At 42.2% G+C, this 27,515-nt stretch overlaps 1 protein-coding gene across 3 annotated transcripts in view; it reads right to left on the bottom strand.

The window, feature by feature from the left end:
- The window catches only part of LOC106565080 (mRNA (2'-O-methyladenosine-N(6)-)-methyltransferase), a 52,864-nt gene that overhangs the window by 3,340 nt on the left and 22,009 nt on the right, over positions 1–27,515 (bottom strand). For 2 of the 3 annotated variants that reach the window (XM_014131716.2, XM_014131718.2), the window contains exons 11-15: positions 21,715–21,884; positions 20,337–20,423; positions 19,918–20,102; positions 19,487–19,580; positions 1,096–1,271 (exon numbers count right to left, since the gene is read on the bottom strand). In XM_014131716.2, the coding sequence (XP_013987191.1) occupies positions 1,096–1,271; positions 19,487–19,580; positions 19,918–20,102; positions 20,337–20,423; positions 21,715–21,884 (712 nt within the window). The remainder of the gene's footprint in view (positions 1–1,095; positions 1,272–19,486; positions 19,581–19,917; positions 20,103–20,336; positions 20,424–21,714; positions 21,885–27,515) is intronic. The other variant, XM_014131719.2, reaches the window with a different exon arrangement.

Here is a 27,515-nt window from a genome sequence, read left to right as displayed (position 1 = left end):
GTGCACCAGTCCCTCCTGCAACAAAGCACCCCCACAACATGATGCTAGCACCCCATGCATCACAGTTGGGATGGTGTTCTTCAGTTGGCAAGCCTTCCCCCTTTTCTTCCAAACATAACGATGGTCATTATGGCCAAACAGTTCTATTTTTGTTTCATCAGACCAGAGGACATTTCTCCAAAAAGTACAATCTTTGTCCCAAATGTGCAGTTGCAAACCGTATTCTGGCTTTTTTATGGCGGTTTTGGACCAGTGGCTTCTTCCTCGTTTTACTCGTTTTACTATGGATATAGATACTTTTGTACCCGTTTCCTCCAGCGTCTTCACAAGGTCCTTTGCTGTTGTTCTGGGATTGATTTGCACTTTTCGCACCAAAGTACGTTCATCTCTAGGAGACAGATCGCGTCTCCTTCCTGATCGGTATGACGGCTGCGTGGTCCCATGGTGTTTATACTTGCATACTATTGTTTGTACAGATGAACGTGGTACCTTCAGGTGTTTGGAAATTGCTCCCAAGGATGAACCAGACTTGTGGAGGTCTACAAGTTTTTTTACTGAGTTCTTGACTGATTTCTTTGGATTTTCCCATGATGTCAAGCAAAGTTCCGACTTCAACTGTATATTAGGACCTTCCCCCCGACTGGGATATGGATGCCTGATGAAGACCTGAAGGTCGAAATGTTGTTATAATAAAATCACCTGGCCGCATGACCAGCAGTGTGCAGCGTTTTCCTTTTTATTTGTATAAATTCACCTACAACTCCAGCACCTGCAAAAAGTACCTGAATGTGCGTATGTTCTTCAGCTTTTGTATCACAATACAACCATACCTAATTTTCCATGGCATAAAAAGAACCCATGAAATACACTACACCATTTGGTTCTTTATGTCAAATATTGTGTGCTATAGGTTGGAAAATAAACAAACGTGACAACACAAGACTTTGTTTCCAGAATAAGGGCGGTTTTCATCAAGAAATTAAGTCTGCTTCATATTTTGTTTCATTGCCATGATACTTCTAAGTAGCACGATACTGGTATCTTGACAACCCTAGTCAGAAAAATGGAAGTGACTCTACGGCGTTGGACACTCACTTCTTGCAGATGTGCTGCGAGCCGCTGCGGTACTCGTGCTCAAAGGCGGGCACCGACATATGATGGCGGCGGAAGGCACTGGTCTCCATGCGGTTGAGGGCCGGGGTCAGTGGATCTCGCCACTCCGGGACGAAGATGATGAAGGACAGGGGCTCACTGGACTTCTCCAATAGTTCCTACAGGACACAGTACATTATTCAATAAAAACTCTCCCTGGTATTCAAAAAGGGAACAGATAAAAATGGAAGTCCTGCCGATTTTCTCCTTATACATAGTAGGATCTAAACAGATGGTGTGGTTCATGGACCCAGACCACTTTTGAAGTACAAACATATTGGAAAACTGAGGGGTGAATGTTCACTTTAAATGCGTTTCAAGTTCTTATGTCACATGCACAAGCACAGTGAAATACCTTTCTTACAAGCGCTAACTCCAACAATGCAGCATTCAATAACAATGTAATACTACATATGACAAGGTAGAACAAAAAATACACGAGACATAAAAATAAGAACACAAAGTCAGGTCAAGACCCTTGTGAGGACAACGAGCATGCAGAAGAGCTTCCTTGAGACGGTTTCTGAGAGTTTGCGCAGAAATTCTTAAGTTTGCAAACCCACAGTTTCATCAGCTGTCCGGATGGCTGGTCTCAGACGATCCCGCAGGTGAAGAAGCTGGATGTGGAGGTCCTGGGCTGGCGTGGTTAAATGTGGTCTGCGGTTATGAGGCCGGTTGGACATACTGCCAAATTCTCTTAAATGATGTTGGAGGCAGCATATGGTAAAGAAATGAACATAAAATTCTCTGGCAACAGCTCTGGTGGACCTTCCTGCCTGCCAACTCCACGCTCCCTCAAAACTTGAGACATCTGTGGCATTGTGTCGTGTGAGAAAACTGCACATTTTAGAGTGGCCTTTTATTGTCCCCAGCACAAGGTTCACCTGTATAATGATCATGCTGTTTAATCAGCTTCTTGATATGCCACACCTGTCAGGGGGATGCTCACTAACAGCGATGTAAACAGATTTGTTCTTAAAATTGGAGAGGAATAATATTTTAGTGCGTATGGAACATTTCTGAGATCTTTTATTTCAGCTCACGAAATCAACACTTTACATGTTGCGTTTATATTTATAAAATAAACAGTAGTAGCAGTGTATATGATGATTGCATGTCAGTGGGTGTGTGTAGAGTCAGTATAAATGTATCTGCATATTATGTGTGTGAACAAATTATGGAGTGAGTGTTTGTATGTGTGTTAGAGTACCAGTGTGCGAAGTGTGTAGGGACCTACGCACACTCAGATAGCCCGTGTAACCATTTTGTTAGCTATTTAGCAATGTTATGGCATTGGGATAAAAAAGCTGTCCAGGAGCCTGTTGTCAGACTTTATGCACCGGTATCGCTTGCTGTGTGGAAGCAGAGAGAACAGTCAATGGCTTGGGTGGTTGGAGTCTAACGATTTTCTGGGCTTTCCTTCCACACCGCCTGATATAAAGGTCCTTGGATGGCAGGGAGCTCAGCCACAGTGATGCGATCGAGGGAAGTTCTATTGCCATACCAAGCAGTGATGCAGCTAGTCAAGATGGTACAGCTGTAGAACTTTAAGGGCCCATGGCAAACCTTTTCAACCTCTTGAGGGAGTTGACTGTGCGCGTGGGCCATTTTAAGTTCTTAGCGATTTGGACAGAGGAACTTAAAGCTCCACAGCAGTCCCGTCGATGTGGTAGAAGCATGCTCACCACCCCCCCTTTCCGGTAGTCCACGATCAGCTCCTTGGTCTTACTGACGTTGAGGGAGAGGTTGTTGTTCCGGCCCCACACTGCCAGGTCACTGACCACCTCTCTGTAGGTTGTATCATCGATGCCGGTGATCAGGCATAACACAGTTGTGTGGTCAGCAAACTTGATGATGGTGTTGGAGTCGTGCGTGGCCACACAGTTGTGGGTGAACTAGGGCTGTGACGGTCACAAAACCGGTGATTGTCAAGCAAATAACTGTCGGTCTCACAGTAATTGACCGTTAATTAACAAACACATTTAGCATCTCCTGGCTTCCACACACAGCCTACAAGCCAGTGATGCAGACCTTTGGAAAACCTACATTTTAAAGTCTAATAAATCCATATAATATAGCCTACATCAGCATAATAAATCCATTATTTATTTTAGACAGGTCTAAAGAAGCATGATATGAAGAAAATGTAGTCTATTTCAGAAGAACAGAATAGCATACTCTGAGTTGTCCTTATGTTAGGCCCTGATCTGGCTATACAATATGGCTGTGGACTACACTAGTTCATTTAGCAGACACGATTTGGTTAGAATTCCATGGCATTATTTTATAGTATGAAGAATACAATTGAACAAAGCTGAATAAAATAGAAAGGATATTTTCTCCAAAAGGAAATGAGGGAGTGTGCACATACGGCTATTCTATGTTGAGCGGTTAACAAAGAAATAGGTATTACTATATGCTCAATTTAGAGTTATTAATGTAACGTTAGTTCTACAACTGTTGGACTATATGTTTTGACTTTTAATACATTGTAAGGCTGCATGATGCGACTGAATTTTAGAAAAAGTTATTTGAAAAGGCATGAGCTATGCTTTGTTTTTTTGCGAAGGCTGTACACACTACATCAGTCTCTCATTCACAATTTGACAAGCACATGATAATGCCTAGAATTTCACGGCGACATCCTGTGTGGCGCCGTAATGCCCCCTAAAAAAATTGACCAGTGGCCGTTGTGCCCTTCTCCCCGAGTGCTCCGAATCAACTCTCACTCACATGGCTCTCCATCATGGGATCGAGTCAGCCAACAAGATGAGTAGGCCTAATGAACAGCAAAGCACTTGCCTATGTCAATCTACTATCCCCCATAGTACAAAAGTCAACCTATTCTATTCTGTACGAGAAATAAATATTCCAAACATAGTCTGGGACAGTTGAGGGATGCGATAGATCCAAAACGAATACAACCACTTGCATCAAAATACCTTTTTTACGCAAATGTGGCTGACGCAACAGATCAGCACGTTTAGCTTAAAATGTTGATAAACTATTAGGCTATTTCTTCAAATTACAAGCGCAGCATTGCGCACATGGCAGTAGGCTATAAGCGCAAATGTTCCACTGGCGGGAAACATCATTATCAAAAGTTACCGCAAATGCAATAATGCATGTACAGTGGTTGCTCCACTAAAAGTTTTGCGATTATGCTGCGGGACTTAGATGTAATTTGTGGTTTAGTACGGTACCCTGCATCACCACTTCATTTCTCCAGACCAGCGCAAGGGGGAGTTAGAGCACTGATTATGCTTTTGGATCCTACTGTGTCTCTGACAATGAATGGGCGACATACACTTAAATAGAAACTGATAATTGTGCACGACTTCAGTATTACTTACTAAAACTGTTGTCACACTAAGGTTTTTATTATTTTATTTTGTTAGGATTATTTATCTCTTACTGTAGTACTGTAGCCCACTCCCGACCGGTCACGTTGTACAACGCCTGAGTGGCGCAACGGTTTAAGACACTGCATAGCAGTGCAAGCTGTGTTGCTACAGATGCTGGTTCAATACAAGTTCCGGCCTCGACTGGGAGACCCATGAGATGACTGAAGGTTTCTGGTTTCTCTCCATCTAAAAACCTAAATAAAAAATTCTAAATAACAAACTGGCTTTATTTGCAAATTAGTAACAATGTCTCACCCTATGTTCAAGAATGGCCTTTTTCCTCACTCATTTTACGTTATTTGAAAACAAAATAACGAGGGAAAAGAACTCAGGACCACCTATACGCCACACACAGATATGCATACAAAGCTCTCCCTCACCCTCCATTTGGCAAATCTGACCATAATTCCATCCTCTTGATTCCTGCTTACAAGCAAAAATTAAAGCAGGAAGCACCAGTGACTAGATCAATAAAAAAGTGGTCAGATGAAGCATATGCTAAGCTACAGGACTGTTTTGCTAGCACAGACTGGAATATGTTCCGGGATTCCTCCAATGGCATTGAGTACACCACATCGGTCATTGGCTTCATCAATAAGTGCATCAATGGCGTCGTCCAGACAGTGACCGTACGTACATACCCAAACCAGAAGCCATGGATTACAGACAACATCTGCACTGAGCTAACCTCTCTAGGCTAGGCGGGACGAATTCGTCCCACCTACGTAACAGCCACTGCAAGCCTGTGGCGCAATTTTCAAAACGTTAAAAATCCTATTACTTCAATTTCTCAAACATATGACTATTTTACAGCCATTTAAAGACAAGACTCTCGTTAATCTAACCAATCTGTCCGATTTCAAAAAGGCTTTACAACGAAAGCAAAACATTAGATTATGTCAGCAGAGTACCAAGCCAGAAATAATCAGACACCCATTTTTCAAGCCAGCATATAATGTCACCAAAACCCAGAAGACAGCTAAATGCAGCACTCACCTTTGATGATCTTCATCAGATGACAACCCTAGGACATTATGTTATACAATACATGCATGTTTTGTTCAATCAAGTTCATATTTATATCAAAAACCAGCTTTTTACATTAGCATGTGACGTTCAGAACTAGCATACCCCCCGCAAACTTCCGGGGAATTCGCTAACATTTTACTAAATTACTCACGATAAACGTTCACAAAAAGCATAACAATTATTTTAAGAATTATAGATACAGACCTCCTCTATGCACTCGATATGTCCGATTTTAAAATAGCTTTTTGGTGAAAGCACATTTTGCAATATTCTAAGTACATAGCCCAGGCATCACGGGCTCGCTATTTAGACACCCGGCAAGTTTAGCACTCACCATAATCATATTTACTATTATAAAAGTTTGATTACCTTTTGTTGTCTTCGTCAGAATGCACACCCAGAACTGCTACTTCAATAACAAATGTTGGTTTGGTCCAAAATAATCCATCGTTATATCCGAATAGCGGCGTTTTGTTCGTGCGTTCCAGACACTATCCGAAATAGTAAAGAAGTGTCACGCGCATGGCGCAATTCGTGACGATAAAATTCGAAGTATTCCATTACCGTACTTCGAAGCATGTCAACCGCTGTTTAAAATCAATTTTTACGACATTTTTCTCGTAGAAAAGCGATAATATTCCGACAGGGAATCTCCTTTTCGGCAAACAGAGGAAAAATCACAAAGGCGGGGGCGGTCGGGGTCACGAGCATAAGCCCAGTGTCCCTTGATCGGCCACTTGAGAAAGGCGATAATGTGTTTCAGCCTGGGGCTGGAATGACGACATTCTGTTTTTTCCCGGGCTCTGAGCGCCTATGGACGACGTGGGAAGTGTCACGTTAGAGCAGAGATCCTTAGTAAATGATAGAGATGGAAAAGAATTTCAAGAAATGGTCAGACAGGCCACTTCCTGTAAAGGAATCTCTCAGGTTTTGACCTGCCATTTGAGTTCTGTTATACTCACAGACACCATGCAAACAGTTTTAGAAAATGTAGGGTGTTTTCTATCCATTGTGTAATAAGTATATGCATATTCTAGTTACTGGGTAGGAGTGGTAACCAGATTAAATCGGGTATGTTTTTTATCCAGCCGTGTCAATACTGCCCCCTATCCTAAACAGGCTAAAGGCTAGAGCTGCCACTTTCAAGGAGCGGGACTCTAACCCGGAATCTTATAAGAAATCCGGCTATGCCCTCCGATGAACCATCAAACAGGCAAAGCATCAATACAGGGCTAACATCGAGTCGTACTACACAGTCGTACTCTGACGCTCGTCGGATGTGGCAGGGCCAGACTACAGAGGGAAGCACAGCCGAGAGCTGCCCAGTGACAATAGCCTACCGGATGATTTAAACTACTTCAATGCTCGCTTTGAGGCAAATAACCCTGAAACAGGCATGAGAGCACCAGCTGTCCCGGAAGACTGCGGAGAGCGTGATCACACAGCCGCTGTGAGTAAGACCTTTAGACAGGTCAACACTCACAAGGCCGCAGGGCCAGACAGATTACCAGGACATGTACTGCGAGCATGCGCTGACCAACTAGCAATTGTCTTCACTGACATTTTCAACCTCTCCCTGTCCGAGTCTGTAATACCAACATGTTTTAAGCAGACCACCATAGTGCCTGTGCCCAAGAACACTAAGGTAACCTGTCTAAATGACTAACGACCCGTAACACTCACATCTGTAGCCTTAAGTGCTTTGAAAGGCTGGTCATGGCTCACATCAACACCATCATCCCAGAAAACCTAGACCCACTCCAATTTGCATACCGCCCCAACAGATCCACAGATTATGCAGTCTCTATAGCACTCCACACTGCCCTTTCCCACCTGGACAATAGGAACACCTATGTGAGAATGCTATTCATTGATTACAGCTCAGCGTTCAACACCATAGTGCCCTCACAGCGCATCAATAAGCTAAGGACCCTGGGACTAAACACCTCCCTCTGCAACTGGATCCTGGACTTCCTGACGGGCCTGCCCCTAGGTGGTAAGGGTAGGTAACAACACATTCGCCATGCTGATCCTCAACACGGGGGGCCCCTCAGGGGTGTGTGCTCAGCCCCTTCCTGTACTCCCCGTTCACTCATGACCGCACGGCCAGGCATCATTAAATTTGCCGATGACAACAGTGGTAGGCCTGATCACAGACAACGAGACAGCAAATAGGGACAATAGGGAGGAGGTCAGAGACCTGGCTGTGTGGTGCCAGGACAACAACCTCTCCCTCAACGTGATCAAGACAAAGGAGATAATTGTCGACTACAGGAAAGAGGACCGAACACGCAGCCATTCTCATCGACGGGGCTGCAGTGGAGCAGGTTGAGAGCTTCAAGTTCCTTGGTGTCCACATCACCAACAAACTAAAATGGTGCAAGCACACCAGAGAATATGTTACTTGTATACCAGTCCAAACCCCCCCTTTTAAAATGTGACAATATTTGGCATGGGTCCTCAGATCCTCAAATAGTTCTAGAGCTGCACCATCGAGAGCATCCTGACTGGTTGCATCACTGCCTGGTATGGCAACTGCTCGGCCTCCAACCGCAAAGGCACTACAGAGGGTACTGCAAACGGCCCAGTACATCACTGGGGCCAAGCTTCCTGCCATCCAAGACCTCTATACCAGGCGGTGTCAGAGGAAGGCCCTACAAATTGTCAAAGACTCCAGCCACCCTAGTCATAAATAGTTCTCCCTGCTACCAGGCGGCACCGGAGCTCCAAGTCTAGGTCCAAGAGGCTTCCAAACAGCATCTACCCTCAAGCCATAAGACTCCTGAACATCTAGTCAAATGGCTACCCAGACTATTCGCATTGCTGCCCCCACCCCCTCCACACCACTCTCGGTTGTCATCTATGCATAGTCACTTTAACTCTAACTACATGTACATACTACCTCAACTAACCGGTGCACTAACCCCCGCACATTGACTCTGTACCAGCACCCCCCTGTATATGTTGTTATTTTTTACTGCTGCTCTTTAATTGCTTGTTACTTTTCTCTCTTATCAGTATTTTTTGAAACTGCAGTGTTGGTTAGGGGCTCGTAAGTAGGCATTTCACTGTAAGGGCTACACACCTGTTGTATTCGGCGCATGTGACTAATAAAATTGGATTTGAAATCTATAAAATGTTTAAACAAAGCGATTATTATTATTATATAAAAGCCCCTTGGATATTCTCACAGATTTATGATTAACCCTGCTATTAGCAGGACAATATAACTTGGTCATGGCTCCCGAGTGGCGCACAATGGGATTGCCTTGCAGTTCTCCAGCTGTATCCACTGATACAGTTCAAGGCACGAGGGCAGGGGGCATGGGATGGGGCACAGAAGACGGACCTAGGCCATGGGGAAGGGAGGAGGAGGAAGGGTGGACCCCCACCCCACCGGGTAGCACAGGGCAACACTTAAGGGGCATTGCACTAATAATGGCGCTGACTAGGGAAACGTTCCCGCTGTTCTTAGTGCCAGTCTGCACACTCAAACTAAAACAATGTAATTAATAATGGCATCTTTATGCTTTCGTTAATAAAATAATGATAAATATACTCTTTCAAAACGCAGATGTTTATTTAGTTATGGATCCATAACGAATTACTAAGGGAATAAATATCAATGAATTACAGAAATATTGGAACAAAGTTGTCTAATGACGGTAAACAAAATTGTTACTTACTGGAAATTACTCTTTCAAACACACACGGTCACGTTTTACAGCGCCATTGTGGCTATTAGCAGGTAGCTGGACAAGAGACTTGCCTAGGAGGGTAGGGGGAGAATTTCATCATCAAATGTATTTCTTAGTTAGGTTGGCTGTATCACAACCGGCCGTGATTGGTTGCAATTTCAATACAACAAGTATTATTATTATTATTATTATTATGATGGATCACATCCAACCGTGATTGGGAGTCCCATAGGGCGGCACATAATTGGCTCAGCGTTTCTCTCCCTCTAAAAACAGAAAAATGTTTTGGCCTTTACAAATATTATTTTGGCCTTTATTCAGATTACAAATCGCTCACTTTCGTTTTTGAAAACAAAATAACCTCCAAAATATTGTTTAGGTTTATGGCACAGTCATATAGCGGCACCTACATAAAGCTGAGTGACTTACTCATTCATGGCTTTGGATCAAAATAAATAAAAGTACCAACATTCTTTCTGATAGCCTTTAATACATAAAATGTTTTTGATATCCAGATCTGGACACCATGTACAGTATTATAATAGCCCATTATGGGTTATTACCTTTACAAACACCTCTCTGTATATTGATACTTTATGGATGGGGCCTCCCCAGTGGCGCAGCTGTCTAAGTCACCGCATTGCAATGCAAAATGCGTTGCTACAGATACCTGTGTCGGCCGCCACCAGGAGATTATATAGAATCCTCCAATCCTCTATATGTAATTATTGGCGGAGAGTCACGTCATATATTTTGAGAACTGTAGACGACATGAGTCTCACTAGTGTTGAGTAATGCGCTGTTAAAAGTGGTGAAGGTCTTATTTATTTAAAGAGCATATTGAAGTTAGAAGCAATAGGATTTGAAGCAATAGCCTACAACTATTTTAGCACCGTTTTGCGCTACTCTGAGACAAGCATGGGGACTGGTCTTGATAAATCAATTAGATATTTATTTTGACTGAAACTCCTTTTGGGTATTGGTTAGAATACAATTATACAATTGGGGTGTAGAAATATTATGCTCTTAGTGTAACCTTTAGTTAACTAGGCAAGTCAATTAAGAACAAATTCTTATTTACAAGGACAGCCTACTCCTTCCTCCCCGTCTGGGAATTGAACCCCGGTCTCCCGCGTGCCCTCACGACACGGGGATTATTTAGCTAAATAGCCAAGTACTATAGCCTACTCCCGAATGTTATTTACCATTCCATCCTTACGGAAAGCCAGAGGGTTTTTTTGTTTTTCTTGGAATAGAAACACCATAATATTAATCAAATTAATTAAGCAACATTTCTTAAAAATCAGTCCCATATACAGTCGTGGCCAAAAGTTGAGAATGACACAAATATTAATTTTCAAAGTCTGCTGCCTCAGTTTGTATGATGGCAATTTGCATATACTCTAGAATGTTATGAAGAGTGACCAGATGACTTGCAAATAATTACCAAGTCCCTCTTTGCCATGCAAATGAACTGAATCCCCCAAAAACATTTCCACTGTATTTCAGCCCTGCCACAAAAGGACCAGCTGAAATCATGTCAGTGATTCTCTCGTTAACACAGGTGTGAGTGTTGACGAGAACAAGGCTGGAGATCACTCTGTCATGCTGATTGAGTTCGAATAACAGACTGGAAGCTTCAAAAGGAGGGTGGTGCTTGGAATCATTGTTCTTCCTCTGTCAACCATGGTTACCTGCAAGGAAACACGGGCCGTCATCATTGCTTTGCACAAAAAGGGCTTCACAGGCAAGGATATTGCTGCCAGTAAGATTGCACCTAAATCAACCATTTATCGGATCATCAAGAACTTCAAGGAGAGCGGTTCAAATGTTGTGAAGAAGGCTTCAGGGCACCCAAGAAAATCCAGCAAGCACCAGGACCGTCTCCTAAAGTTGATTCAGCTTTGGGATCAGGGCACCGCCAGTACAGAGCTTGCTCATGAATGGCAGCAGGCAGGTGTGAGTGCATCTGCACGCAGTGAGGCGAAGACTTTTGGAGGATGGCCTGGTGTCAAGAAGGGCAGCAAAGAAGACACTTCTCTCCAGGAAAAACATCAGGGACAGACTGATATTCTGCAAAAGGTACAGGGATTGGACTGCTGAGGACTGGGGTGAAGTCAATTTCTCTGATGAATCCCCTTTCTGATTGTTCAGGCATCTGGAAAAAAGCTTGTCCGGAGAAGACAAGGTGAGCGCTAAAATCCGTCCTGTGTCAAGCCAACAGTAAAGCATCCTGAGACCATTCATGTGTGTGGTTGCTTCTCAGCCAAGGGAGTGGGCTCACTCGCAATTTTGCCTAAGAACACAGCCATGAATAATGAATGGTACCAACACATCCTCCGAGAGCAACTTCTCCCAACCATCCAGGAACAGTTTGGTGACGAACAATGCCTTTTCCAGCATGATGGAGCACCTTGCCATAAGGCAAAACTAAGTGGCTCGCAGAACAAAATATCGATATTTTGGGTCCATGGCCAGGAAACGCCCCAGACCTTAATCCCATTGAGAACTTGTGGTCAATCCTCAAGAGGCGGGTGGACAAATGAAAACCCACAAATTTTGACAAACTCCAAGCATTGATTATGTAATAATGGGCTGCCATCAGTCAGGATGTGGCCCAGAAGATAATTGACAGCATGCCAGGTAAGATTGCAGAGGTCTTGAAAAAGAAGGGTCAACACTGCAAATATTGACTCTTTGCATCAACTTCATGTAATTGTCAATAAAAGCCTTTGACACTTATGAAATGCTTGTAATTATACTTCAGTATTCCATAGTAACATCTAACAAAAATATCTAAAGACACTGAAGCAGCAAACTTTGTGGAAATTAATATTTGTGTCATTCTCAAAACTTTTGGCAACGACTGTACTATGTTCTTATAAAAAACAAAAAGGTTATTACATCCACTATTGAAGGCTATCAAATGCTTCTCAAAGATGCATTCTGGAGGTCAAACTAGCATTAATGGTATCAGTAGTTGGCACTTAAATAACGTGAAATAGTATTCTGTTGCCGCAGTACGCTGCAACTTTTAAAGGACGAACCACTAATGCTTTTATTAGGTGCGTTTTTATGGTGAAAATGATCTTCCCCAAACTTGAAACTCACGCACTGCTTATGTACAGTGGGGGGGAAAGTATTTGATTCAGATTTTTTACGTTTGCCCACTGACAAAGAAAGGATCAGTCTATAATTTTAATGGTAGGTTTATTTGAACAGTGAGAGACAGAATAACAACAAAAATATCCAGAAAAACACATGTCAAAAATGTTATAAATTGATTTGCATTTTAATGAGGGAAATAAGTATTTGACCCCCTCTCAATCAGAAAGATTTCTGTCTCCCAGGTGTCTTTTATATAGGTAACGAGCTGAGAATAAGAGCACACTCTTAAAGGGAGTGCTCCTAACCGCAGCTTGTTACCTGTAAAAAAGACACCTGTCCACAGAAGCAATCAATCAATCAGATTCCAAACTTTCCACCATGACCATAGATCTACACAAGGCTGGAATGGGCTACAAGACCATCGCCAAGCAGCTTGGTGAGAAGGTGACAACATTTGGTGCGATTATTCGCAAATGGAAGAAACACAAAAGAACTGTCAATATCCCTCGGCCTGGGGCTCCATGCAAGATCTCACCTCGTGGAGTTGCAATGATCATGAGAATGGTGAGGAATCAGCCCAGAACTACACGGGAGGATCTTGTCAATGATCTCAAGGCAGCTGGGACCATAGTCACCAAGAAAACAATTGGTAACACACTACGCCGTGAAGGACTGAAATCCTGCAGTGGCTGCAAGGTCCCCCTGCTCAAGGATACATATACATGCCCGTCTGAAGTTTGCCAATGAACATCTGAGCAGCTGTAATTGCTGTAAAAGGTGGCTCTACAAAGTAGTGACTTTGAGGGGGGTGAATAGTTATGCACGCTCAAGTTCTGTTTTTTTGTCTTATTTCTTGTTTGTTTCATAATAAAAAATATTTTGTATCTTCAAAGTGGTAGGCATGTCGTGTAAATCAAATGATACAAATCCCCCCCAAAAAACATTTTAATTCCAGGTTGTAAGGCAACAAAATAGGAAAAATGCCAAGGGGGGTGAATACTTTCTCAAGCCACTGTATGTGTGAAATTTGTTTTGATTTAGAAAGGACCCTTATCATGCACCTGTAACAGGGAAACCTCAAACCAGGGGCAGTGGGAAAAAATACATGTCATCTATGCACTTAAATAGCAAATGGAGGAGGCTTTTCATGTCATTCATTTTCATGCCAGCCAGTTTGGCTATACTCCTGTTGTAAATATAAGCAATGTGCTTAATAATAGGAAAATAGAGAAATAGCCTATAGAAAGCTGATGGGATCGTCCTTGTTAGTAGATACCATCACTGTTTTCTCACGCAATTGCATAGCCTATAGAAATGCTGCGCAACATGAGCTCATAGGCTCTCATGAAGTGTTTGATTAGATTTTCGATTACATTTGCATTGATGTCAGAGTGATTAGAGTGACAATAAAGTGCTGAGTACCAGGCAGTTAGCAAGTTTGGTGGGCTACTAATGACCAGCAGCAGCATCAGAGCTTGGAAATGCCTACCGTAATTTCCGGACTATAAGCCGCAACTTTTTTCCCACGCTTTGAACCTCGCGGCTTAAAACAATGACGTGGCTAATATATGGATTTTTCCCGCTTTCAAAATTTTTTCTCTCAAAAAAACACACTCAGTTTTTTGGCGGCATGAAGCTTTCATTAGACCAATGAAATTGCCGAACGGGTTAACCCTTTCACACGTACCATCACACGGGGTGTGATCGTTCTACAGTGGTCCCTGAAGCGTACGATCACACCCCGTGTGATTAGAACACTCATTTAGAACGGCCAGTTTCGAATGACGCAACAATCAGCATTTTAGCTGGCCACACTTTTTTTTTCAGAAACTATTTACACAAACACAGTCCTTACAAAGTTATCTCCAGAATGTGAGCAGTTTATTTTTGGATGCAATGTTCAGATATTCACAGAAGTATATATAGCACAACACAATCCTCCTAACCGGAAAAATGTAGGCTACATTTGTCCTAGCGCTAACTGAGGAAAGATTGACCCAACACAAGCAGTCATATTTTCTAACTCTCGGCTGACTACAATATGAATTAGCTAATAGCAATTACTATGTATAATTAATCACATCATGGGTGAGCTCACCATTGATCGAAATAATTAGGTAAAACACTTTCTAGAAATCGAAAGTTATCCGACGATTAGTTTCAGCGCGCAGCCACGCATTTTTTCCTCACAGAAACCGAAGATAATAAGAGAAGACAAGATGAGTTTGGTCTGTTTATAGTATGCATGTTGAAGGGGTGTGTCATCTACCGTCGTTCACATCCCACCATTCATTTTCGGAAGTCCTCAAAAAATGAGTTAACTCTTACTTACCTCATTTTGTTATAACATCTTTGGTCAAACAGACGATTACGTGAAAACCAGAATGCATTGTATGTCAACAAACATGGCTCCATACACATAGCTGGAATTAGCTTAGCTCATCATAATCAGTACAACCTTCAAAACATTATTTTACACACATACTATGCGTCCATTACAATTTATGCAAAAATCGTAACGCATGATTTATCACGGGTAATTGAAAAAATGTGAATAAAATACTAAATATATCAATAATACCACACAAAACATTTTCTGATAGTGATACAAATGGCACGTGCAGGCAGTCAATCACGGTAACCTCTCACTCCCACTCTGAGCCATTCAGTGTTGTTGTTTATGTAACAATCACATTCTGGAATGGAGAGAACGTTCGAACATCACGTGCATAAAAAAAAACTCACGCTGGGGCGACCAATAGAGATATTTGGAACTCACGCGTGAAAGGGTTTTAAGGTCAAATAACTTTTTTGTGGCCGGCGTGGGTCCTGACAGCGTGGAGCATTGTCAAAAAATCCACTATCATCAACGGGTTTCGAAAGGCTGGACTGCTGCGTGTTGAAGAGGGCTCAGCGGGGGATTTGCCTCCGGATGAAAATGACGAGAGCGACAATGAAAACGATCCAATATCGGATGAAGCAATTCTGAGGCTATTCAACTCCGACACCGAAGGAAGATAGTGACCAATTACTTTCTTGGTAGGCTACTGTTTACTGCAAATGTTGTATTTTTTGTTACAAGCCGTGTTTTGTTAAAGCCTGTGTAAAGTTAATTTGTTTCAATGTACCGGTAGGCACCTGCGGCTTATAGACATGTGCGGCTTATTTATGTTGAAAATATATATTTTTTTTTAATTCAGTGGGTGCGGCTTATATTCAGGTGTGCTCAATAGTCCGGAAATTACGGTAATTACCATGACTAAACGGTCACGTGGAATTTGACTGCCTTCATGACCACCGGTGTGGCGGTAATACAGTCACCACAACAGCACTAGGGTGAACAGGGAGTACAGGAGAGGACTAAGCACACAGCCCTGTGGGGCCCCCGTGTCAAGGGTCAGTGAGGCAGAGGTGAATTAACAGCATTCTCACATAGGTATTCCTCTTAAGTAGGTGGGTGAGGGCTGTGTGGAGTGCAATTGAGATTGCGTCGTCTTTGGATCGGTTGGGGCGGTGTGCAAAATGGAGTAGGTCTAGGGGGTCTGGGATGATGGAGATGATGTGTGCTATAACCAGACTATCAAAGCACTTCATGATTACATATGTGAGTGCTACAGGGTGGTAATTATTGTGGCATGAAGAATTAAGAGTTCTTGGGAAAAGGAATTATGATGGTAATCTTAAAACGTGGGGATCACAGACCGGGAAAAGGAGAGGATTAAATTACTGTGAATAAACCTGCCAGCTGTTCTGCTCTGAGAACGCGTCCTGGAATACCATCAGACCATTGTTTTTATTTACTTTACTGCTCTTTTGCACACCAGTATTTCTACTTGCACATCCTCATCTGCACATCTACAGTTGAAGTTGGAAGTTTACATACACTTAGGTTGGAGTCATTAAAACTCATTTTTCAACCACTTCACAAATTTCTTGTTAACAAACTATAGTTTTGTCAAGTCGGTTAGGACATCTACTTTGCGCATGACACAAGTCATTTTTCCAACAATTGTTTACAGACACATTATTTCACTTATAATTCACTGTATCACAATTCCAGTGGGTCAGAAGTTGACATACACTAAGTTGACTGTGCCTTTAAAAAGCTTGGAAATTCTAGAAAATGATGTCATGGCTTCAGAAGCTTCTGATAGGCTAATTGACATCATTTGAGTCAATTGGAGGTGTACCTGTGGATGTATTTCAAGGCCTACCTTCAAACTCAGTGCCTCTTTGCTTGACATCTTGGGGAAAATCAAAAGAAATCAGCCAAGATTTCAGAAAAAAAACTGTAGCCCTCCACAAGTCTGGTTCATCCTTGGGAGCAATTTCCAAACACCTGAAGGTACCACGTTCATCTGTACAAACAATAGTACGCAAGTATAAACACCATGGGACCACGCAGCCGTCATACCACTCAGGAAGGAGAAACGTTCTGTCTCCTAGAGATGAACGTACTTTGGTGTGAAAAGAGCAAATCAATCCCAGAACAACAGCAAAGGACCTTGTGAAGACGCTGGAGGAAACAGGTACAAAAGTATCTATATCCATAGTAAAACGAGTCCTATATCGACATAACCTGAAAGGCCGCTCAGCAAGGAAGAAGCCACTGCTCAAAACCGCCATAAAAAAGCCAGGCTACGGGTTGCAAATGCACATGGGGTCAAAGATCGTATTCTTTGGAGAACTGTCCTCTGGTCTGATGAAACAAAAATAGAACTGTTTGGCCATCATGACCATTGTTATGTTTGGAGGAAAAAGGGGGATGCTTGCAAGCCGAAGAACACCATCCCAGCCGTGATGCATGGGGATGGCAGCATCATGTTGTGGGGGTCCTTTGCTGCAGGAGGGCCTGGTGTATTTTACAAAATGGATGCCATCATGTGGATGGAAAATCATGTGGATATATTGAAGCAACATCTTAAGACATCAGTCAGGAAGTTAAAGCTTGGTCGCAAATGGGTCTTCCAACTGGACAATGACCCCAAGCATACTTCCAAAGTTGTGGCAAAATGGCTTAAGGACAACAAAGTCAAGGTATTGGAGTGGCCATCACAAAGCCCTGACCTCAATCCTATAGAAAATTTGTGGGCAGAACTGAAAAGGCGTGTGCGAGCAAGGAGGCCTACAAACCTGACTCAGTTACACCAGCTCTGTCAGGAGGAATTGGCCAAAATTCACCCAACTTGTGGGAAGCTTGTGGAAGGCTACCCAAAACGTTTGACCCAAGTTAAACAATTTAAAGGCAATACTACCAAATACTAATTGAGTGTATGGAAACTTCTGACCCACTGGGAATGTGATGAAAGAAATAAAAGCTGAAATAAACCATTCTCGCTACTATTATTCTGACATTAAACATTCTGAAAATAAAGTGGTGATCCTAAGACAGGGAATTTTTACTAGGATTAAATGTCAGGAATTGTGAAAAACTGAGGTGTATGTAAACTTCCGACTTCAACTATCTATCACTTCAGTGTTAATTTGCGAAATTGTAATTACTTCGCTACTATGGCCTATTTATTGCCTTACTTCCTCATGCCATTTGTACACACTGTATATAGACTTTCTTTTTCTATTGTGTTATTGACTGTACGCTTGTTTATTCCATGTGTAACTCTGCGTTGTCGTTTGTGTCGCACTGCTTTGCTTTAACTTGGCCCGGTCGCAGTTGTAAATGAGAAGTTGTTTTCAACTAGCCTACCTGGTTAAATAAAGGTGAAATAAAAATAAAAAGGCCCCTAGGCCTTGACCTGATTAAAGACTTTACTTACATCGGCCTCCGCGAGCAAGTTCACCGAATCTTCTGTGTTGGTGGCAGCCCTCACACCCGGCACAATGATATTGTCAAAGCGTGCATAAAATGCATCGAGTTCGTCTGGTAGTGAGTGATGCATCTTTGGGGAGATCACTGCTGTGTCTTCCTTTGTAATCCGTAATGGACAGTAGCCCCTGCCACATGCAGCGTGCATCGGCGCCTGTGTAACATGACACCTTATTCCTATATTGTCCTTTTGCTCGTTTGATGACTCTGTGGAGGTCATAGCGGTCATACTTATTGTACTTGTTCCTGTCCTCAGCCGTAGCCTCAGGGTTGTTTGTGGTAGCACTATTCTTTAGTTTAGCTCCAACCTCAGTGTTAATCCAGGGCATTTCATTGGGGAAGCAGCGAACCTTAACTGTGAGGACAACATCAAAGATGCATTTCCTTATGAAGCCGGTGACGGAGGTGGTTGGCTTATCGATGTTATCAGCGGCGTCCCGAAACATATTCCAGTCTGTAGCATCATCTCTGATTCTGGAGACCATTTTCCCAGAGCGAGCCAATGGTAATTCCTGTTTGAGCTTCTGCTTGTAAATGTATGGATTTAAGTTTTCCTGCTTGGCAATAGCCTAGTACACTTTGTTAAGTGCCAGGTTGTTATTTTTCTTGTCCTGAGGTGGAATGTATACAACAGTCAAAATAACAGCAGAAATCTCCCTTAGGAGGCAAAAGGGTCAGCATTTGACCATCAGGTATTCCAAGACGAGTGAACAATGGGTCGAGACTTCTACCGCGGTTGAGTCAGCACACCAGTTGTTGTTTATGAAGAGGCAAACCTCCTCCCTCCTCGAATTCCCCAACTCCACTGTCCTGTCGGCACAGTGAATGGAGAATATTTGTCCGAGAGCCATGTTTCAGAAAAGCTGAGAATATTGTAGTTTTGAGAGTCTCAATGCTAGCAAAGCAGCGATCGGAGGTAATCCATTTTATTATCAAGTAGAATGGAGGGAAGAGGTGGTCGGTTTTCCCTTCACCTTTATCTCGCCAGGATCCCCCTTCTCTTGCCTCTAATGTCAGCATTTCCTCTTGGGTAGCCCGAAAAGTTTGTCAGATTTACAGAAAGAGCCCTGGTTGAAGCGAGAATTGAGATAAGTAACTGCCGATCAGCTGTTCAAAAGTTATAGTCAGTTGTAAGAAATGACAACGGATACATTGAGAAAATTAAGTAAAAACAAATAAAATAATCACAAAATAGCAATGTTAGGTCGGAGATCCAGTACGGTGCCATCTTTTCAACTAGTGATGAGGAAAAAATTACTAAGGAGGAGCACCTCAAAGTGTGTCACCATGGCATCCATCAGCTCCTCACAGAAGGGAGGGTTGGCCTCGAAGGAGCCACTGGCCGGTGAGAAGTTCAGGAAGGGCCTTGGAGGAAAAGAGAACATTTTAGAAAAGAGTCAAACTAGAAACCCATAGATTAACAAATTACTAAAAGTAAACGGCCCATGCCTCGGTGGTCTCAAGTTGAGATGAGGTAGACCAGTGTTTCTCAACCCTTTTTTTTGTCAAGGACTGGCATGCTATAGTGTGAGGGACCTTATTTTGAAACAAGCATTGTAAATCTGCACGAATTCGACTCTCTGGGAATGTTCAGCAACATGCCACGAACCGGTACAGGACCCTGGACTGGAAGTTGAGAAACACTGGAGGAGACTACATATAATGATGTATTGTTTGTGATGAGAAGTAAACCTAAACCTACCCCCTAGAGCCAAAGAAGCCGTCGGTGTCAGGGAAAGCCGAGCAGAACTGCTTAAAATAGGAATTGAGCGGCGAGGCGAAACACTCAAAGCTCACCCCAAACTGTTTGTTGAGTACCTCAAAGACAGGCACAGGGAGGGCCCCCTGTAAGCCCATCCCTTCATTCACCCCAGCGCCAAACATCACCTGCACAAAAAAGTGACATCATCAGCACAATAAATGATGACATCAGCACAACAAACATCAGATGTAGCCAGACAGAAAAAATGCAGAGGAAAGAGCAACAAGAAGTTGGAGGGGATGGTGGACTATAAGAGCATTGCCTCCCAACAGAGTCATATCAATGTTAGTACTTAGGCAGTGAAAGAAAAATAGAAATAGTCGTCGTAGAAAAAGGGGGAGGGAGGGAGTCCGATTTACCTGGTATCTCTTAATAAGGCACCATATTCGTGACAGGAACTTTTCGAACCTGGGATCATCGATACAGCTGTATCGGTATAAGAGCTCCTGGATAGACAGGTGAGTAATTAAGCAGAGATGCTAGTCAATTATATCCACCAAACCTTCCAGGATTAATTCCTGGCAGTTTCTCAGACAGTGCAAGTATCAACGCACCTAAAAATGGTATGAGTGTGTGTGTATACTTAACGTCAATGTCATGCACTCATAACCATTGCCATATCCATGAAAACTATAGACACCAACCGAACCGACCACTTCTCGGGACATTTTACTGATATTGATTATTACGATAAATAGAATACATTAGAGAAATGTGAAGTTTGAAATTAAATAATGCTGCTAATATGAGCAATTGCTAACGGGGAAATTTATAGCTACAACGTTCAAAGTAATAGTAGTAGTTTTAAGGGTAATGTAAAAAAGTAACTTGTCATGACGTTGCCCTGTTGGTGGGGTTTATGACCCCCATAAATACCTTTCCCCCTTTTCGCTCTCTACTCTACAGATTGGACTGTTAGAAAGCCCTTTGTTAACATAGAGAGAGAGTCTTGTAACATCAAAAGGATGGGGATTGGAACCATACTTCGGTAATCCAACCAGTTGAAAATATCCGTTGGAACTTAAAGAATAAGATGTCAGATCAATTGTCGTCCGAGACATTATTACTGATGATAGGCGCTTTCATTCAAGCCCAACCCCCTTTCTTTGTGTAACCAGCCATCATATCGGTTCCGTCCGCTAGGGATGTTTTCCTGTATAACATAATTAGTAAGCAATGTATGATCCATCCAGTGTATATGTGATTATTTATGTATTTAGTAAATAAATAATTAAACCAAATGTTGTATTGCTGATTCAACTTGTTAGCCAAGGTTCGTGAAGATAACCAAGAATTTTACAGCGTTCAGATGAGACTGAATAAGGTGACGAATAATAATTGACTGTTATTGATATAAAAGATTACCAGGTCTCTAAGAGTTTATTCGGAAGAAAATAGCTCTAAAAACATTCTTCCGTGGTACCCCAACTTTCTAGTTAATTACATTTGCATGATTAGTTTATTCAGGTAATATTAATTAGAGAAATGCTTTTATAAAATATCATGTCATATCACTTAATCCTGCATAGCAAAGACACGACAAACTGATGCACATTAACGTTACACATTTAGCCTTAAACCTTTTTGACCATATTGCCCAGCTCTACCCACTACACAGAACCAATTTCATATAATATAGTCATTACATTCAGGGGCCCAATCAATGACACCCCATTGCGCCAACATATATTGGTACTTATAATACACATAATATCTCTGCTACAACATATTCCTCACCAGCTTGGCGAAGTAGCCGCGGTTGACCTTGACTATCTCTCCCTTGTAGCGTAGGCAGGCGATGTCGTTCTCAAAGTGCAGCTCCACGCGGGGCTGGTTCGGTGAGGGCAGGGCCAGACGGACGGGGTAACAGTACACCAGCCTGTCCTGCACCTCGGCTGCCTCTGGGTCTGAGAAGAAAGGGGGAAAACAAGGGGTAACAGTAAAACAAAAGTAAGAAAAAAAAACAATAGTCCATTGAATGGCTTTAATTTGGAGTAAAATCTAAAATAATTTTGGATATTCAAGTAGCGAAATTTGTTGGGCACAGATATAGAATGACAAGAACATACATTCCCATTCACAGTCAATATATATTTCTGTTTGAGCACCAAAAATAAATAGATTAGGTAGCATTGCCTTAAAATTGTTTAACTTGGGTCAAACATTTCAGGTAGCCTTCCACAAGCTTCCCACAATAAGTTGGGTGAATTTTGGCCCATTCCTCCTGACAGAGCTGGTGGAACTGAGTCAGGTTTGTAGGCCTCCTTGCTCGCACACGCTTTTTCAGTTCTGCCCACAAATTTCCTATAGGATTGAGGTCAGGGCTTTGCGATGGCCACTCCAATACCTTGACTTTGTTGTCCTTAAGCCATTTTGCCACAACTTTGAAAGTATGCTTGGTGTCATTGTCCAGTTGGAAGACCTATTTGCGACCAAGCTTTAACTTCCTGACTGATGTCTTGAGATGTTGCTTCAATATATCCACATATTTTTCCTTCCTCATGTCATCTATTTTTGTGAAGTGCACCAGTCCCTCCTGCAGCAAAGCACCCCCACAACATGATGCTGCCACCCCCATGCTTCACAGTTGGGATGGTGTTCTTCGGCTTGCAAACATCCCCCTTTTTCATCCAAACATAACGATGGTCATTATGGCCAAACAGTTCTATTTTTGTTTCATCAGACCAGAGGACATTTCTCCAAAAAGTAAGATCTTTGTCCCCATGTGCAGTTGCAAACCGTAGTCTGGCTTTTTTATGGCGGTTTTGGAGCAGTGGCTTCTTCCTTGCTGAGCGGCCTTCAGGTTATGTCGATATACAGTGAGGGAAAAAAGTATTTGATCCCCTGCTGATTTTGTACATTTGCCCACTGACAAAGAAATGATCAGTCTATAATTTTAATGGTAGGTTTATTTGAACAGTGAGAGACAGAACAACAACAAAAAAATCCAGAAAAACGCATGTCAAAAATGGATTTGCATTTTAATGAGGGAAATAAGTATTTGACTCCTCTGCAAAACATTACTTGGTGGCAAAACCCTTGTTGGCAATCACAGAGGTCAGACGTTTCTTGTAGTTGGCCACCAGGTTTGCACACATGTCAGGATGGATTTTGTCCCACTCCTCTTTGCAGATCTTCTCCAAGTCAATGTTTCGAGGCTGACATTTGGCAACTCGAACCTTCAGCTCCCTCCACAGATTTTCTATGGGATTAAGGTCTGGAGACTGGCTAGACCACTCCAGGACCTTAATGTGCTTCTTCTTGAGCCACTCCTTTGTTGCCTTGGCCGTGTGTTTTGGGTCATTGTCATGCTGGAATACCCATCCACGACCCCTTTTCAATGCCCTGGCTGAGGGAAGGAGGTTCTCACCCAAGATTGGATGGTACATGGCCCCGTCCATCATCCCTTTGATGCGGTGAAGTTGTCCTGTCCCCTTAGCAGAAAAACACCCCCTTAGCATAATTTTTCCACCTCCATGTTTGACGGTGGGGATGGTGTCTTGGGGTCATAGGCAGCATTCCTCCTCCAAACACGGCGAGTTGAGTTGATGCCAAAGAGCTCCATTTTGGTCTCATCTGACCACAACACTTCCACCCAGTTGTCCTCTGAATCATTCAGATGTTCATTGGCAAACTTCAGACGGACATGTATATGTGCTTTCTTGAGCAGGGGGACCTTGCGGGCGCTGTAGGATTTCAGTCCTTCACGGCGTAGTGTGTTACCAATTGTTTTCTTGGCGACTATGGTCCCAGCTGCCTTGAGATCATTGACAAGATCCCCCCGTGTAGTACTTGGCTGATTCCTCACCGTTCTCATGATCATTGCAACTCCACGAGGTGAGATCTTGCATGGAGCCCCAGGCCGAGGGAGATTGACAGTTCTTTTGTGTTTCTTCCATTTGCGAATAATCGCACCAACTGTTGTCACCTTCTCACCAAGCTGCTTGGCGATGGTCTTGTAGCCCATTCCAGCCTTGTGTAGGTCTACAATGTTGTCCCTGACATCCTTGGAGAGCTCTTTGGTCTTGGCCATGGTGGAGAGTTTGGAATCTGATTGATTGATTGCTTCTGTGGACAGGTGTCTTTTAAACAGGTAACAAGCTGAGATTAGGAGCACTCCCTTCTTACCTCAGCTCGTTACCTGTATAAAAGACACCTGGGAGCCAGAAATCTTTGATTGAGAGGGGGTCAAATTCATTGAAATACAAATCAATTTATAACATTTTTGACATGCGTTTTTCTGGATTTTTTTGTTGTTATTCTGTCTCTCACTGTTCAAATAAACCTACCATTAAAATTATAGACTGATCATTTCTTTGTTATTGGGCAAATGTACAAAATCAGCAGGGGATCAAATACTTTTTCCCCTCACTGTAGGACTTAGTTTTACTGTGGATATAGATACTTTTGTACCTGTTTCCAGCATCTTCACAAGGTCCTTTGCTGTTATTCTGGGATTGATTTGCACTTTTCACACCAAAGTACGTTCATCTCTAGGAGACAGAATGTGTCTCCTTCCTGAGTGGTATGACGGCTGCGTGGTCCCATGGTGTTTATACTTGCGTACTATTGTTTGTACAGATGAACGTGGTACCTTCAGGTGTTTGGAAATTGCTCCCAAGGATGAACCAGACTTGTGGAGGTCTACAGTTTTTTTTCTGAGGTCTTGGCTGATTTCTTTTCATTTTCCCATGATGTCAAGCAAAAAGGCACTGAGTTTGAAGGTAGGCCTTGAAATTCATGCACAGGTACACCTCCAATTGACTCAAATGATGTCAATTAGTCCATCAGAAGCTTCTAAAGCCTTGACATAATTTTCGGGAATTTTCCAAGCGGTTTAAAAGCACAGTCAACTTCTGACCCACTGGAATTGTGATACAGTGAATTATAAGTGAAATAATCTGCCTGTAAACAATTGTTGGAAAAATTACTTGTGTCATGCACAAAGTAGATGTCCTAACCGACTTGCCAAAACTATAGTTTGTTAACAAGAAATTTGTGGAGTGGTTGAAAAACTAGTTTAAATGACTCTACACCTAAGTGTATGTAAACGACTTCAACTGTATCTAGATACTGTGCCTTCGTCAAGTATTCACACCCCTTGACCTTAAACATTTTATTTTATTCAGCAATCGACACACAATACCCCCATAATGACGAAGCAAAAACAGGTTGACATTTATGCAATTGCAGTTTCCATTGATCATCCTTGAGATGTTTCTACAACTTGGAGTCCACCTGTGGACATGATTTGGAAAGGCACACACCTGTCTATATAAAGGTCCCACCGTTGTAACTTTCTGAAGGCACTGTAAATGTGCTCAGACACGGTACGTTTTAGTTTGAAACAATGCGATTCGGTGCGATGCGATTCAATGCACTAACATTTGTTGCATTAACACATACATTTTCTACACTAAATTTAAATCTGCTGGTGATGGATCTCATGAGTTGGGACTCTGAGCTGGATCTGTCTGAGCTGACTTGTGTGTGGGTGTGTTGTGTCGTGACATTGTGTTTGACTGTTATTTTATCAAAGAATTACAAACCACGTCCTATTATTACGCGATTAAATTAAACATATAACAATTAATGAAATGGTAATCTGGGGGCACCACGGGAAAAGTTATTTAGTATCGAACCCTTTTTCCAATTTTCGAACTAAAATGAAATACCCAAATCTAACTGCCTGTAGCTCAGGACCTGAAGCAAGGATACGCATATTCTTGACACCATTTGAAAGGAAAGGAAAGTTTGTGGAAATGTGAAATGAATGTAGGAGAATATTACACAATAGATCTGGTAAAAGATAATACAAAGAAAAAAACACGTTTTTTTGTGTTTTATTTTTGTGCCTTCATCTTTGAAATGCAAGAGAAAGGCCATAATGCATTATTCCAGCCCAGGCACAATTTAGATTTTGGCCACTAGATGACAGCATTGTATGTGCAAAGTTTTAGACTCATCCAATGAACCATTGCATGTCTTTTAAAAATGTTCTATCAAGACTGCCCAAATGTGCCTAATTGGTTTATTAATAACGTTTCAAGTTCATAACTGTGCACTCTCCTCAAACAATAGCATGGTTTTATTTCACTGTAATACCTACTGTAAATGAGACAGTGCAGTTATATTAACAAGAATTTAAGCTTTCTGCCAATGTCAGATATGTCTATGTCCTGGGAAATGTCCTGAATACTTACAACCTCATGCTAATCGCATTAGCCTACGTTAGCTCAACCGCCCCGCTGGGCACCCACCAATCCTGTAGAGGTTAACTTCTTATGGCTTGGGGGCAGTATTTCAACATCTGGATGAGAAGCGTGCCCAAAGTAAACTGCCTGTTACTCAGGCCCAGAAGCTAGGATATGCATATAATTGGTAGATTTGGATAGAAAACACTCTAAAGTTTACAAAACTGTTAAAATAATGTCTGTGAGTATAACAGAACTGATATGGCAGGCAAAAACCTGAAGAAAATCCATCCAGGAAGTGGGATTGTTTTGATGTGGGTATTTTCAATTGAATGCCTATAGAGTATCTAATGGGTTAGGACCCAGATTGCAGTTCCTATGGCTTCCACTAGATGTCAAGTCTTTAGACATTGTTTCAGGCTTGTTTTCTGAAAAAATGAAGAAGAATGAGACCTTTCTCTCAGTGGACTGTAGAATCATGCAGTGCTGGTGTGCGCATGTGGCCAAGTGCGCGCCCTTCGTTGTTTTTCCTTTCTATTGAATACGCTATTGTCCGGTTGAAATATTATAGATTATTTAGACAATTGACAACCTGAGGATTAATTATAAACATTGTTTGACATGTTACGACGAACTTTACCGGTACTACTAGGATGTATTCATCTGCATGTTTTGACCGCCTTTGAGCCAGTGGATTACTGAACAAAATGCGCCAACAAAACTGAGTTTTTGGGATATAAAGAGGGACTTTATCGAACAAAACAAAAATGTATTGTGTAGCTGGGACTCTTGTGACTGCAACCATATGAAGATCTTCAAAAGGTAAGTGATTCATTTTATCGCCATTGCTGACTTTTTTAATTCCTTTACTTGGTTGTAAAATGTTTGTATGCTTTTGTAAGCGGGGCACTGTCAGATAATCACATGGTATGCTTTCGCTGTAAAGCCTTTTTGAAATCTGACAAAGCGGCTGGATTAAGTTAATCTTTAAGCCGATGTATAACACTTGTATTTTTTCATGTTTATTATGACTATTTCTGCATTTTGAATTTGGCGCTCTGCAATTTCACTGGATGCTGTCGAGGTGGGTCGCTAGCGGAACGCCTGCGCCAGAAAGGTTAAAGAACAATCATGTCGAATTCATTACTCATTTGTGATGTAACTAAGGACAGTAGAACAACATAATGGTATATGAATGTGTAACATCCAAATGTTGTGGCATTTTTATGATTAAATATGAAACTATTTGTGAGAAGAGGAAATGTGATCTTAGCCTTCTAAATGAGAATGTTTTTTCCATATGAAGTTTATCCAGTCAGTAACCACGCCCACATGAGCAGACAT

Source organism: Salmo salar, chromosome ssa12 (assembly GCF_905237065.1).
Source record: "Salmo salar chromosome ssa12, Ssal_v3.1, whole genome shotgun sequence".
NCBI lineage: Eukaryota > Metazoa > Chordata > Actinopteri > Salmoniformes > Salmonidae > Salmo > Salmo salar.
Note: the sequence above shows the minus strand (reverse complement) of the source record. Positions and strands in the feature narration are given on the sequence as shown.